The sequence below is a fragment of the Pristiophorus japonicus genome, chromosome 5 (genome assembly GCF_044704955.1).
Source record: "Pristiophorus japonicus isolate sPriJap1 chromosome 5, sPriJap1.hap1, whole genome shotgun sequence".
Lineage (NCBI taxonomy): Eukaryota > Metazoa > Chordata > Chondrichthyes > Pristiophoridae > Pristiophorus > Pristiophorus japonicus.
Window position 1 is genome coordinate 137,906,133 of NC_091981.1, and position 14,764 is coordinate 137,920,896.

At 47.7% G+C, this 14,764-nt stretch overlaps 1 protein-coding gene across 1 annotated transcript in view; it reads right to left on the bottom strand.

Moving 5' to 3' along the window:
- LOC139264466 (histone deacetylase 9-like) overlaps nt 1–14,764 on the bottom strand; it is a 1,015,340-nt gene that overhangs the window by 492,662 nt on the left and 507,914 nt on the right. Inside the window, exon 12 of the mRNA XM_070880994.1 lies at nt 2,319–2,585. Within this exon, the coding sequence (XP_070737095.1) occupies nt 2,319–2,585 (267 nt within the window). The remainder of the gene's footprint in view (nt 1–2,318; nt 2,586–14,764) is intronic.

Sequence of the window (14,764 nt, forward strand, 5' to 3'; positions counted from 1 at the left end):
GTGAACTTGTGGGAGACACTCCTTACCTGATCAGACAGGTATAAAAAGGGAGGTCCCATGCAGGGTCATCATCTTTGGAGTCCTATGAATAAAGAGTTAAGGTCATAGAGTGACCTTGTCCCCAGAATGTGCCTCGTGTTGTTTCATACTGTAGAGTAAGGACTTTACACCTTTAACCTAGTAAAATGTTCCAAGGCGCTTCACAGGAGTGTTATAAGACAAAAAAAATAAATTTGACATCAAGCCACACAAGAAGAAATTACGGCAAATGACCAAAAGCTTGGTCAAAGAGGCAGGTTTTAAGGAGCATCTTAAAGGAGGAACGAGAGATAGAGAGGTGGAGAGGGACGGAGTTCCAGAGCTTAGGGCACCGGCAGCTGAAGACACGGCCACCGATGGTTGAGCAGTTATAATTAGGGATGTGCAAGGGGACAGAATTTGAGGAGTGTAGATATTGTGGGGGGTTGTGAGGCTGAAGGAGATTACAGAGATAGGGAGGGGCAAGGCCATGGAGGGATTTGTAAACAAGGATGAGAATTTTGAAATTGAGGTGTTGCTTAACCGTGAGCCAATGTAGGTCAGCGAACACAGAGGTGATGGGCGAATAGGACTTGGTGCGAGTTAGGACACGGGCAACCGAGTTTTGGATGACCTCAAGTTTACGTAGGGTAGAATGTGGGAGGCCAGCCAGGAGTGCACCTCAAGTCTAGCGGTAACAAAGGCATGGATGACGGTTTCAGCAGCACATGAGCTGAGGCAAGGGCGGAGATGGGCAATGTTAACAAGGTGGAAATAGACGGTTTTAGTTATGCTGTGGATATGTGGCCAGAAGCTTAATTCAGGGTCAAATATGACACCTAGGCTGCAAACAGTCTGGTTCAGCCTCAGGCAGATGCTAGGGAGAGGGATGGAGTCGATGGCTAGGGAACAGGGTTTGTGGTGGCCCCCAAAGACAATGGCTTTGGTCTTCCCAATATTTAATTGGAAAAAATTTACCATCAGTAAATTGTGAAAATTGTTTACTGATGTATTATATTTCAAATCAAATGCTCGAATGCTATTACATTACTGCTGCTAGAAATCTGGGAGAAAAGTGGAGCTTTCCGCCTATGGTTTGCACCTGTGCACTTCCTGCTTCTCGCGGGCAGCCTTCCGGTGCCCAGAACCTCTCACACAGCAACTGATGGCATAGAACTATGAATAAAGATACTCAACTACTGGGGCAGCCACACTTTATAAAGTAAATGCAGTAACATTTGCAAACTGCGGGCAAGTGTCATGTGATTGGGAATCGCATGATCAGATATAACATAACCAGATGTGAGGCAGTCCGATATCATGTGATCGAACCTCCAGGAATACGTTCAAGAGTTGGCAACCATAGTAGTAATTTCCAGAAAAAATATAATTGAGTGGAATCGGTGCATGTAATTTGTGAGAAAATCACGCATGTGTGAGTTGTGTTAGCCACAGAGCCAACACTTTATTTTCTGCATATCACCACTATCTGACATGATTTGTCATTATAGTTGACATAAAGTATTAGTTGCTTTTTGTTGTAATTTTTTGTGGTATCAATCATCGTGTATCATTGGGGGAATTGGTGTAATTTATGTTGAGGTAAATCTGTAACCATTATCATTAGTGGCTCAGATTATGTCATGAGCTGCATTGTTAACCTCGGGAGCTCCACAAAATGTAACTGGAACAAAAAGAAAGAGACAGTTGGAAAAAAATTAGCAGAGGAGTCAGCAGGAGGATTGAGCAGACCCAGAAGAAAGGAGACACATGAAGAAGAGGAGCAAGTGTAGTTAAAATTGGAGAAGCTGAGAAAAGAGTGTCCTCGTCAACTAGCAAGTTCAGCTGGAGGGGGTTGAGAAAACAATAGCACTGGAAAATATTTCCAGCAGCAGCATGACAATTGTTTCCATATCTAATTCTGCACACATCACCAACACACACTACTGACTGTCCAGTGCATTTGTTCAACACGATTCCAAAGCCTCAGGGCTGAGGTAATACAAAAATACAGCTGACCTTGGACCTTACTTCAGCAATAGCCAGAATCACAGCTTTGTAAAATGTCACCTACGTGGAATGATAATTCGCTATAGTTTAAAAATGTGACATATTTTGAGGTAGATTACTCTTTTAATAAGCACATCTCCATATAATTCAATAGATTTGACATCTGTGTCACTCTTATTGATCATAAGTATCACGACTGCTGATAGCTCTGGTAAGTACTGAAGTCATTCAGGCTGTTGGCTTTTCTGGTTTTATTTTAACAGTAGTGGTTTATATAATACTTTATTTACCTGGTGAAAAAATGCTGTTTTTTCCTCGGGTTCGCTCTGCTTGTATTGAATTTCATCATCACTGTCTGGGGGCTCCTGTTTCACCTGCACAATGTCTGGCTGAAGTTCTGATATTGCTCTCTCATAGGTACTGTTGCTGTTGCTCCTATTACTACCACAGGGAGGCCCCTCATCCTCCTGTATAGCCTGTTGTTGGCAGAGTTCTTCCTCTGTCTCCTCTGGGTGGCTTTCAGGCTGTTGGAGTTGCTCATGGGGTTTGGAAAGTGTCTGTAACAAATGCAGACCCTCATTTAAAATAATTTAAACATCATAAAAATTCATCTTTATTGCAACATATTTACTGCCACATAAAATATGGAAAATCATTTACATTTTTTCCCACATACAAGTTAAATGTAAATGCTATGTGGTGAATTTTGCAAATTTGCACTCCCAGGGCAATGCTTCATGCACCAGAAACATGCACCAGGAATTTATGTGGGTGTGGAGATCAGTAGGCCCCGCAGGATTTTATGTCCATTAAAATCAAGGGTGCTAAGTAATAAAATTACCCCTTATATGTAAACTTACATCAGTTTAAAAGAAAATTCAGCTACAATTAATTTCTTCATTAAAAAAAAATTAAAACTTGCAACAGAATTTCTATGTCTTGGAGAATCATACAGTGAAAAGGAAGCCATTCTTGCCTGTGCTGGTTCTTTGAAAGAGCTACCAATTCGTCCTACTCCCCCGCTCTTTCCTCATAGCTCTGCAAATATTTCCTTTTCAAGTATATATCAAATTCCCTTTTGAAAGTTACAATTGAATCTGCTTCCACCACCCAATCCAGATCATAACAACTCATTGAATAAAATAAATTCTCCTCATCTCATCTCTGGTTTCTTTGCTAATTACCTTAAATCTGTGGTCTCTTGTTGCCATCCCTCCTGCCAGTGGAACCAGTTTAGAAACATAGAAACATAGAAAATAGGTGCAGGAGTAGGCCATTCAGCCCTTTGAGCCTGCACCAGCATTCAATAAGATCATGGCTGATCATTCACCTCAGTACCACTTTCCAGCTTTCTCTCCATACCTACTAATCCCTTTAGCCGTAAGGGCCATATCTAACTCCCTCTTGAATATATCCAATGAACTGGCACCAACAACTCTCTGCAGTAGGGAATTCCACAGGTTAACAACTCTCTTAGTGAAGAAGTTTCTCCTCATCTCAGTCCTAAATGGCTTACCCCATATCCTTAGACTATGTCCCCTGGTTCTGGACTTCCCCAACATCGGGAACATTCTTCCTGCATCTAACCTGTCCAGTTCCGTCACAATTTTACATGTTTCTATGAGATCCCCTCTCATCCTTGTAAACTCCAGTGAATACAAGCCCAGTCGATCCAGTCTCTCCTCATACATCAGTCCTGCCATCCCGGGAATCAGTCTGCTAAACCTTCACTGCACTCCCTCAATAGCAAGAACGAACATCCTCAGATTAGGAGACCAAAACTGAACACAATATTCCAGGTGAGGCCTCACCAAGGCCCTGTACAACTGCAGTAAGACCTCCCTGCTCCTATACTCAAATCCCCAAGCTATGAAGGCGAACATACCATTTGCCTTCTTCACCGCCTGCTGTACCTGTATGCCAACTTTCAATGACTGATGTACCATGACACCCAGGTCTCGTTGCACCTCCCCTTTTCCTAATCTGCCGCCATTCAGATAATATTCTGCCCTCCTGTTTTTGCCACCAAAGTGGATAACCTCACATTTATCCACATTATACTGCATCTGCCATGTGTTTGCCCACTCACCTAGCCTGTTCAAGTCATGATGCAGCCTCTTAGCGTTCTCCTCACAGCTCACACCAGCACCTAGCTTGGTGTCATCTGCAAACTTGGAGATATTACACTCAATTCCTTCATCTAAATCATTGATGTACATTGCAAATAGCTGGGGTCCCAGCACTGAGCCCTGCGGCACCCCACTAGTCACTGCCTGCCATTCTGAAAAGGTCCCGTTTATCCCGACTCTCTGCTTCCTGTCTGCCAACCAGTTCTCTATCCACGTCAGTACATTATCCCCAATACCATGTGCTTTAATTTTGCACACCAATCTCTTGTATGGGACCTTGTCAAAAGCCTTTTGAAAGTCCAAATACACCACATCCACTGGTTCTCCGTTGTCCACTCTACTAGTGACATCCTCAAACAATTCTAGAAGATTTGTCAAGCATGATTTCCCTTTCATAAATCCATGCTGACTTGGACAGATTCTGTCACTGCTTTCCCAATGCGCTGCTATTTCATCTTTAATAATTGATTCCAACATTTTCCCCATTACTGATGTCAGGCTAACCATCTATAATTCCCCATTTTCTCTCTCCCTCCTTTCTTAAAAAGTGGTGTTATATTAGCTACCCTCCAGTCCATAGGAACTGATCCAGAATCGATGGAAAATGATCACCAATGCATCCACTATTTTTAGGGCCACTTCCTTTAGTACTCTGGGATGCAGACTATCAGGCCCTGGGGATTTATCGGCCTTCAATCCCATCAATTTCCCCAACACAATTTCCCGCCGAATAAGGATTTCCTTCAGTTCCTCCTTCTCACTAGACCCTCGGTCCCCTAGTATTTCCGGAAGTTTATTTGCGTCTTTCTTCGTGAAGACAGAACCAAAGTATTTGTTCAACTGGTCCGCCATTTCTTTATTCCCCATTATAAATTCACCTGAATCTGACTGCAAAAGACCTACATTTGTCTTCACTAATCTTTTTCTCTTCACATATCTATAGAAGCTTGTGCAGTCAGTTTTTATGATCCCAGAAAGTTTCCTCCCATACTCTATTTCCCCTTCCTAATTAAAACCTTTGTCCTCCTCTGTTGAATTATAAAATTCTCCCAGTACTCAGGTTTGCTGCTTTTTCTGGCCAATTTATTTGCCTCTTCCTCAGATTTAACACTATCCTTAATTTCCCTTGTTAGCCACGGTTGAGCCACCTTCCCCATTTTATTTTTACTCCAGACACGGATGTACAATTGTTCATCCATGTGATCTTTAAATGTTTGCCATTGCCTATCTACCATCAACCCTTTAAGTATCATTCGCCAGTCTATTCTAGCCAATTAACGGTGCATACCATCGAAGTTACCTTTCCTTAAGTTCAGGACCCTAGTCTCTGAATTAACTGTGTCACTCTCCATCTTAATAAAGAATTCTACCATATTCTGGTCACTCTTTCCTAAGGGGCCTCGCAAAACAAGATTGATAATTAGTCCTTTCTCATTACACTATCAGTAGGTAACTTTTATCATTGTTGTTGTCAAATTAACTTAATCTAAGGGTAAATCATGGCAGGAGAGCTCGGACACGTGTCATGCTCCTCCTGTGCTATGTGGGAAGTCAGGGATGCTTCCAATGTCCCTGACGACTACATGTGCAGGAAGTGCATCCGCCTGCAGCACCTGACAGACCGCATTGCGGCACTGGAGCTGCGGGTGGATTTACTCTGGAGCATCCACGAGGATGTTGTGAATAGCATGTTTAGTGAGTTGGCCACACCGCAGGAAAGGGTATACAGCCAGATAGGGATGGGTGAACAACAGGAAGAGCAGTGGAAGGAATGTAGTGCAGTGGTCCCCTGCGGTCATCCCCCTGCAAAACAGATACACCGCTTTGGGTACTGTTGAGGGGGATGACTTATCAGCAGAGAACAGCAGCAGCCAAGTTCATGGCACTGTGGGTGGTTCTGCTGCAGAGGAGGGCAGGAAAAAGAGTGAGAGTGCTATAGTGATCGGGGATTCTATTGCAAGGGGAATAGATAGACATTTCTGCGGCTGCAATCGAGACTCCAGGATGGTATGTTGCCTCCCTGATGCAAGGGTTAAGGATGTCTCAGAGCGGCTGCAGGACATTTTGAAAGGGGAGGGTGAACAGCCAGTTGTTGTGGTGCATATAGGTACCAACGATATAGGTAAAAAATGGGATGAGGTCCTGCAAGATGAATTTAGGGAGCTAGGAGCTAAATTAAAAAGAAGGACCTCAAAGGTAGTATTCTCAGGATTGCTACTAGTGCCACGTGCTAGTCAGAGTAAGAATTGCAGGATAGCTCAGATGAATACGTGGCTTGTGGAATGGTGCAGAAAGGGGGGATTCAAATTCCTTGGATGTTGGAACCGGTTCTGGGGGAGGTGGGACCAGTACAAACCAAATGGTCTGCACCTGGGCAGGACCAGAACCAATGTCCTAGGAGGAGTGTTTGCTAGTGCTGTTGGGGAGGGGTTAAACTAATACGACAAGGGGATGGAAACCTATGCAGGGAGACAGAGGGAAGTAGAATGGGGGCAGAAGCAAAAGATAGAAAGAAGAAAAGTAAAAGTGGAGGTCAGAGAAACCCAAGGCAAAAATCAAAAAGGGTCACATTACAGCAAAATTCTAAAGGGACAAAATGTGTTAAAAAGACAAGCCTGAAGGCTCTGTGCCTCAATGCGAGGAGTATTCATAATAAGGTGGACAAATTAACTGCGCAAATAGCTGTTAACGAATATGCTGTAATTTGCATCACGGAGACATGGCTCCAGGGTGACCAAGGCTGGGAACTCAACATCCAGGTGTATTCAACATTCAGGAAGGATAGACAGAAAGGAAAAGGAGGTGTGGTGGCGTTGCTGGTTAAAGAGGAAATTAACACAATAGTAAGAAAGGACATTAGCTTGGATGATGTGGAATCGGTATGGGTGGAGCTACGGAATACCAAAGGGCAGAAAACGCTAGTGGGAGTTGTATACAGACCACCAAACAGTAGTAGTGAGGTTGGGGACAGCATCAAACAAGAAATTAGGGAAGCGTGCAATAAAGGTACAGCAGTTATCATGGGCAACTTTAATCTACATTTCGATTGGGCTAATCAAACTGGTAGCAATGCGGTGGAGGAGGATTTCCTGGAGTTTATTAGGGATGGTTTTCTAGACCAATATGTCAAGGAACCAACTAGAGGGCTGGCCATCCTAGACTGGGTGATGTGTAATGAGAAAGGACTAATTAGCAATCTTGTTGTGTGAGGCCCCTTATTTACTCGATCAAAACCCTTCATAATTTTGTACCCCTTTGGTAAATCTCTCCTTAGCTTTATCTGCTGTAAGGTGAACCATCCCAGATTCTCTCATCTCTCCACATAACTGAAGTCCCTCGTCCCTGGTATAAATTTGGTAAATCTCCTCTACAATCTGCACCTTTTTCAAAGTGCTCAGAATTGGACACAATACTCAAGCTGAGATCTAACCAGTGATTTATAAAGGCTTGGCATAATATCCTTGCTTCTATGCCTCTATTTATAAAGCCAAGGATCCCATATGCTTTTTTAACAGCTTTATCAACGTCCTCCAGGCAAGAAGCACAGCATGCCTGAATTCCCAGTATGCATTCCTGGCATGTAAAACTTGCTTTTGTATTGCAACTTCATACAATCTGTCCTATAGTCCCACAAATGGAGAACGGCCATTTGGGCAAGTGTCAGGCTTGGCTTCGTGGTAGTTCTCTGAGTCAAATGATCATGGATCCAAACCAACTCCAAAGAGCACATAATCTAGGCTGACACTTCAGTGCAATCCTGAGGTAGTGCTGCACTGTCAGAGGTGCCAACTTTTGCATGAAATGTTAAACTGAGGCCATTTACCCTTTCAGGTGGATGTAAAAGATTCCATGGCACTATTTGAAAAAAAGCAGAGGAGTTTCACCAATATCCTGGCCAATATTTATCTCTCAAACAACAGCGCAAAATAGATAATCTGATCATTTACCTCATTGTTGGTTGTGGGACTTTACTGCATGCAAATTGGCTTCTGTGTTTGCCTATATTACAAATATGCCTACACTTCAAAAGTACCTTTTTGTCTGTGAAGTGTTTTAGGACATTCTGAGTATCTGAACATCGCTAAATAAATCCAAGTTTTTTCTCCTTTTTACTAATGGCACCTGTATAACCATATCCGTTCTTCAATCTCTTCTGTTATGGATTTGACAACAAAAGATATAGGGGCCAAAATTGCCCTCAGCAGGAGTATGGGGAGAGGACTTTGAATTAACCAGATCTTTACTACCCGGCGGGAGGCAGAGGGAAGAGCTGGAAAATTGGGCTCATTGGGCCCAAGTTTCCACACGATAAAAAACGGCGCCCCTCCGAGCTGGTTTTTCGCGCCTAAAACGGCGCCTAAAAAAAAAAATCGTGATTCTGGAGCGTTCTGCAGCTCCTTGTCTGCCTGGCGCGGCGCCCAGGGGGGCGGAGCCTACACTCACGCCGATTTTGTAAGTGGGAGGGGGCGGGTACTATTTAAATTAGTTTTTTTCCTGCCGGCAACGCTGCGCCTCCTCTCCCCTCCCCCCCCCGTGGGAAAGAACGAGCGCCTCCTCTCCCCTCCCCTCCCCCCGCAGGCAGAACAGGCGCTTCCCCCCCCCACGGGAAGAACGGGCGCCTCCTCTCCCCTCCCCCCGCGGGCAGAACGGGCGCCTCCTCTCCTCTCCCCTCCCTCCCCGCGGGCAGAACGGGCGCCTCCCCCCCCCCGCGGGAAAGAACGGGCGCCTCCCCCCCCCCGCGGGAAAGAACGGGCACCTTCCCCCCCCGCGGGAAAGAACGGGCGCCTCCCCCCCCCGCGGGAAAGAACGGGCGCCTCTCCCCCCCCCCGCGGGAAAGAACGGGCGCCTTCCCCCCCCGCGGGAAAGAACGGGCGCCTCTCCCCCCCCCCGCGGGAAAGAACGGGCGCCTTCCCCCCCCGCGGGAAAGAACGGGCGCCTCCCCCCCCCGCGGGAAAGAACGGGCGCCTCTCCCCCCCCCCGCGGGAAAGAACGGGCGCCTTCCCCCCCCGCGGGAAAGAACGGGCGCCTTCCGCCCCCGCGGGAAAGAACGGGCGCCTCCTCTCCTCTCCCCTCCCTCCCCGCGGGAAAGAACGGGCGCCTTCCCCCCCCGCGGGAAAGAACGGGCGCCTTCCCCCCCCGCGGTAAAGAACGGGCGCCTTCCCCCCCCGCGGGAAAGAACGGGCGCCTTCCGCCCCCGCGGGAAAGAACGGGCGCCTCCTCTCCTCTCCCCTCCCTCCCCGCGGGAAAGAACGGGCGCCTTCCCCCCCCGCGGGAAAGAACGGGCGCCTCCCCCCCCCCGCGGTAAAGAACGGGCGCCTTCCCCCCCCGCGGTAAAGAACGGGCGCCTTCCCCCCCCGCGGTAAAGAACGGGCGCCTTCCCCCCCCGCGGGAAAGAACGGGCGCCTCCCCCCCCCCGCGGGAAAGAATGGGCACCTCCTCTGGCCTCCCCCCCCCGCGGGAAAGAACGGGCGCCTCCCCCCCCCACCGCGGGAAAGAACGGGTGCCTCCCCCCCCCACCGCGGGAAAGAATGGGTGCCTCCCCCCCCCGCGGGAAAGAACGGGCGCCTCCTCTCCCCTCCCCCCCCCGCGGGAAGAACGGGCGCCTCAGGCTGACTGCAGTATTCTCCGTTCCTGAAGCACTTTCACACAGGTAGGAAGATGGTTTATTTAATCTTTTCTTTGCTTATAAATGTTTATTCAGGTTGGATTTATTTGTATAATATTTGTAGAAGTATAAATAAGGATTTATTGTAGAATTTAATGACTTCCCTTCCCCCCCACCTCGTTCTGGACGCCTAATTTGTAACCTGCGTCTGATTTTTTAATGTGTAGAACAGGTTTTTTCAGTTCGACAAAAATCTTCACTTGCTCCATTCTACTTTAGTTTGGAGTACGTTTTCACTATGGAAACTTTGAAATCAGGCGTCAGTGGTTGGACACGCGCCCTTTTGAAGAAAAAATTCTGTTCCAAAGTAGAACTGTTCCACCTGACTAGAACTGCAGAAAACTAAATGTGGAGAATTGCGATTTCTAAGATAATCCGTTCTCCACCAGTTGCTCCTAAAAATCAGGCGCAAATCATGTGGAAACTTGGGCTCATTAACTCTGACACCGCACGCTTTGGAGCACTGTTGGAGATGGTATAGGGGCGGGTTTGCGAGGGAGTGGGGCACTGTCCATCACTGCCGCGCTGATGACATCAGCGCAACGTGGATGTGCTGCGACACACTGACGCGTTGCAATGTCCCTCCCCTTCACTTAAAGGTGAGGGACGCTGCGAGGCCGACGTGGAGCCCACTGGGCCAACCTGGGAGGGGTTTGGCCATGCCAATGGCCACCCTTGTTGGGCCGACTCAGGCGTCAGCCGACAATTAAAATAAAATAGCGGCCGCGGCAGTGCACCCTCCCCTTTAAGGGCGGCCGCACCACCCAGTCACTGGCAGCTTCCCACCATGTTCCCGCGGGGCAGTAAGGGGTTGCTGCACCAGACGGGCAGAAACACAGGGCATGACGAAAACCTGTTCCTGCTGCCACCGGCTTGGGGGCAATTGCGGATGGGTCAGCCTCACTGCCTGTCCCCAGGCGGAAAGACCTTACCGCCCCATTAAAGGCTTTAACGGGCTTTAAAGAAGGGGGCAATTTCCTCCCCCATAATTTGCCTTTATAGAGCAGCCTTGTCATATTATCAAAACATCTCAAAGTGCTTCACATTCTGTGGCATGGTGGTGAAAGGGGCTATTCAAGGGATGGAGTGAAAACTGGCAAAGCTGAAGACAAAGATAGTTGTACTGGGGGATTCAATAATCAGCGGCACAAACATGCTTTGCATCTGTGATTATTCGCTCTCCATGGTCTATTGCCTCCATGGTGCCAAGGTGAGAAACATGCAGTAGCTAAACAAATTTCTGACAAGAGAAAGGGATCAGCCAGTGGTCATAATTCAAGTAGCACTCAATAACAGAGGTAAGAGCAGGCTGTATGTTCTGCAGTCACATTTTCAGTAGCTAATTGGTGAATTACATCTGAGTTACTACTGGCAATTGAGTTATGCTCGACAGTATAGGCAGGATAAGATTAAACAGGATATAATGAGACAGGATGGGATTAAAGTCTCATCTCTACTGTGAGAATACCCTCCATTGTGTAATGTGGCACAATGGTAGCATAGTGGTTGTGTTACTGGACTAATAATTCCGAGGCCCGGACTAATGATGTAGAGACACGAGTTCAAATCCCACCATGGCAGCTGGGGAATTTAAATTCTGTTTGTCATGTATTCACCTGTCATTGTAACCCATGTATAAACTGACCTAAGTTGTACACCATGAGAACATTGACCACTAGGGTGGTGAACTTGTGGGAGACACTCCTAAACTGGACTTTCAGGTATAAAAGGGGAAGCTCCACCCACCTTCATCACTTCAGTGCTGGCTAATAAAGATTACTGGTCATAGAGTAACCTTCTCTCAAATATGGGCCTCGTGTGCATTTAAACTGCATAGTAAGGACATATCATTGGCGACGAGAAACTGGGATTTAAACCATGCGAGCATGGCCACTAGCAGCACAGACGAGAAGTACTGTGTTGGTGATGATTGGGATTATTTTATTGAGAGACTACAGCAAAGTTTCATCACTAAGGAATGGTTGGGACAGGATTCGGCCGACAAACGCAGGGCTCATCTTCTGACAGTTTGTGGATCCAGGATGTACTCCCTGATGAAGGACCCTCTAGCGCCCGAGAAGCCGGCAGACAAGACTTTTGAAGAGCTCAGTAAGTTGATCAGGGAACACTTTAAACCAGTGAGCAGCATGTACATGGTGAGTCACCGGTTTTACACGCACCGGCGGCGAGACGGGCAAAGTGTTTCAGACTTCGTGGCAGACCTCCGGCGACTGACGAGCCTATGTAAGTTCCCAGATGCATGCAGAGCGGAGATGCTGTGAGACTTTTTTATTGAGGGCATCGGGCACGCTGGGGTTTTCAGGAAACTGATTGAGACCAAAGACTTGACCCTGGAATCGGCAGCTTTGATGGCCCAGACATTTATCTCAGGAGAGGAAGAGACCAGAATCATGTTTGACAAAAATCTTGGCTTAAATGCAGCAAGTGGATAGGGAGTCAACATTGTTAATGCGGCACACAGTTCTCCAGGCAGACAGGGGCAATCGGACAAGCCTGAGAATGTAGTCGAACCCAAAGGGGGAATTCAACAGAGACAATGGCTAGCTGAATGGCGATTCATGCCATCGCACAGGACAATGTGGCCAGTAATGGGGCCATCAACACCTGTCAATGGTGCGCTTAAGGACAGTTACAGAGACTGTCAGAGACGATCAACTGGTAATGGACCTTTTGTTTCCAACAACAGTTCAAGTTGGAGGTGTGGAGGTAAACACCCAGCCAGAGCTTGCAGGTATCAGCAATATACCTGCAGAAATTGCAACGTCAGCAGTCACTTGGCGCATATGTGCAGGAAGCCTTCAGCCAGGTTGATGTATGAGGAGGACGGGCCCAATGTAAGCCCTACAAGGCCAAATGAACACTGGGAGAAATTGCTGGAAGCTGAAGTTCAGCGAGTTCATGTGGAGCATATATACAGTTCATACACCAGGTCGCCACCGATAATGATCAAAGTGCTTCTCAATGGTATCCCAGTATCAATGGAGCTAGACACGGGGGCCAGCCAGTCCTTGATGAGTATCAAAGAGTTCGATAAGTTGTGAGCGTCCAAGGCCAGGAGGCCAAAATTAGTGCCGATTGACGCACAGCTATGGACATATACAAAGGAGATCATTCCGGTGCTAGGTAGCACCATGGTAGTCGTGACCCACAAAGATTCGGAGAACAGATTGCCACTCTGGATTGTCCTGGGAGATGGACCCGCACTACTGGGGTGGAGTTGGCTTGCTGTCATGAACTGGAAATGGGGCGATGTCAATGTAATTTCTTCTGTGGAGAGAATATCGTGCTCACAGGTCCTGGACAAATTTGACTCATTATTTCAACCCGGCATTGGCACTTTCATGGGGACTTTCGTGATTCACATAAACCCGGACACCAGGCCAGTACACTACAAGGCCAGAGCGGTGCCGTACGTGATGCGGGAAAAGATAGAACGCGAATTGGACCGCCTGCTGAGGGAAGGCATCATCTCGCCAGTCGAATTCAGTGACTGGGTGAGCCCGATTGTGCCAGTGCTCAAGGCGGATGGGTCGGTCAGGATATGTGGTGATTACAAGGCCACCATCAATCGGGTGTCACTCCAAGACCAGTACCCGCTACCGAGAGCGGAGGACCTCTTTGCGATGCTATCCGGTGGCAAACCTTTTTCAAAATTGGACCTGACCTCAGCTTACATGACCCAGGAGCTGGCGAGTGAGTCGAAGAAGCTGACCACCATCTCTACACACAAGGGATTGTTTGAGTACAACAGATGTCCGTTCGGGATTCGCTCAGCCGCCGCGATCTTTCAACGAAATATGGAAAGCCTCCTCAAGTCGATTCCAAGGATGGTGGTTTTTCAAGACGACATCCTCATCACGGATTGCGATACTGAAGAACACCTCCACAACCTGGAGGAGGTGCTTCGCAGATTGGATCAGGAAGGGCTGCGACTGAAAAAGGCGAAGTGCGTCTTCCTAGCTCCAGAGGTAGAATTCCTGGGGATGAGGGTAGCAGCAGACGGGATCAGACCTACTGCGTCCAAAACAGAAGCAATCCAGAGAGCACCCAGACCCCGTAACATTACGGAGCTGCGTTCGTTCCTGGGGCTCCTGAGCTATTTTGTTAACTTTCTTCCCAAATTGAGCATGCTGTTAGAGCCGCTACACGTGCTCCTATGCAAAGGTTGTGAATGGGTCTGGGGGGACAGCCAGGAAAGGGCTTTTGATAGAGCACGCAATTTGTTATGCTCCAACAATCTGTTAACGCTATATGACCCATGTAAGAAACTTGTTTTAACGTGCGATGCGTCATCCTATGGGGTCGAGTGTGTGTTGCAGCATGTGAATGCCAAGGGTCAGTTACAGCCGGTAGCTTATGCCTCCAGAAGTCTGTCCCAGGCAGAAAGGGGCTACGGGATGGTAGAAAACGAAGCGCTTGCATGTGTATATGCAGTTAAAAAAAATGCACCAGTACCTATTTGGCAGGAATTTTGAGCTGGAGACAGATCACAAACCCCTAACGTTCCCTTTGGCCGACAACAAGGCCATAAATACAAATGCATCGGCCCACATACAGAGCTGGGCACTCACGTTAGCCGCCGATGACTATACAATTCGGCACAGACCGGGCACTGAAAACTGCGCCGATGCACTCAGCAGGCTCCCACTCGCCACCACCGAGGGGGCAGCTGAGCATGATGCTGAGATGGTCATGGCTGTTGAAGCTTTCAAAAGCGAAGGCTCACCCATGACCGCCCGTCAGATCAAAGTCTGGACAAATAGGGACCCGCTACTGCCTTTAGTCAAGAAATGTGTCCTGAGTGTGGACTGGGCAGCCACGTACGGGGCATGCCCTGAGGAATTCAAACCATTTCACAGACGCAAGGATGAACTCTCGATTCAGGCCGATTGCCTACCGTGGAGGAACCAAGTAGTCATGC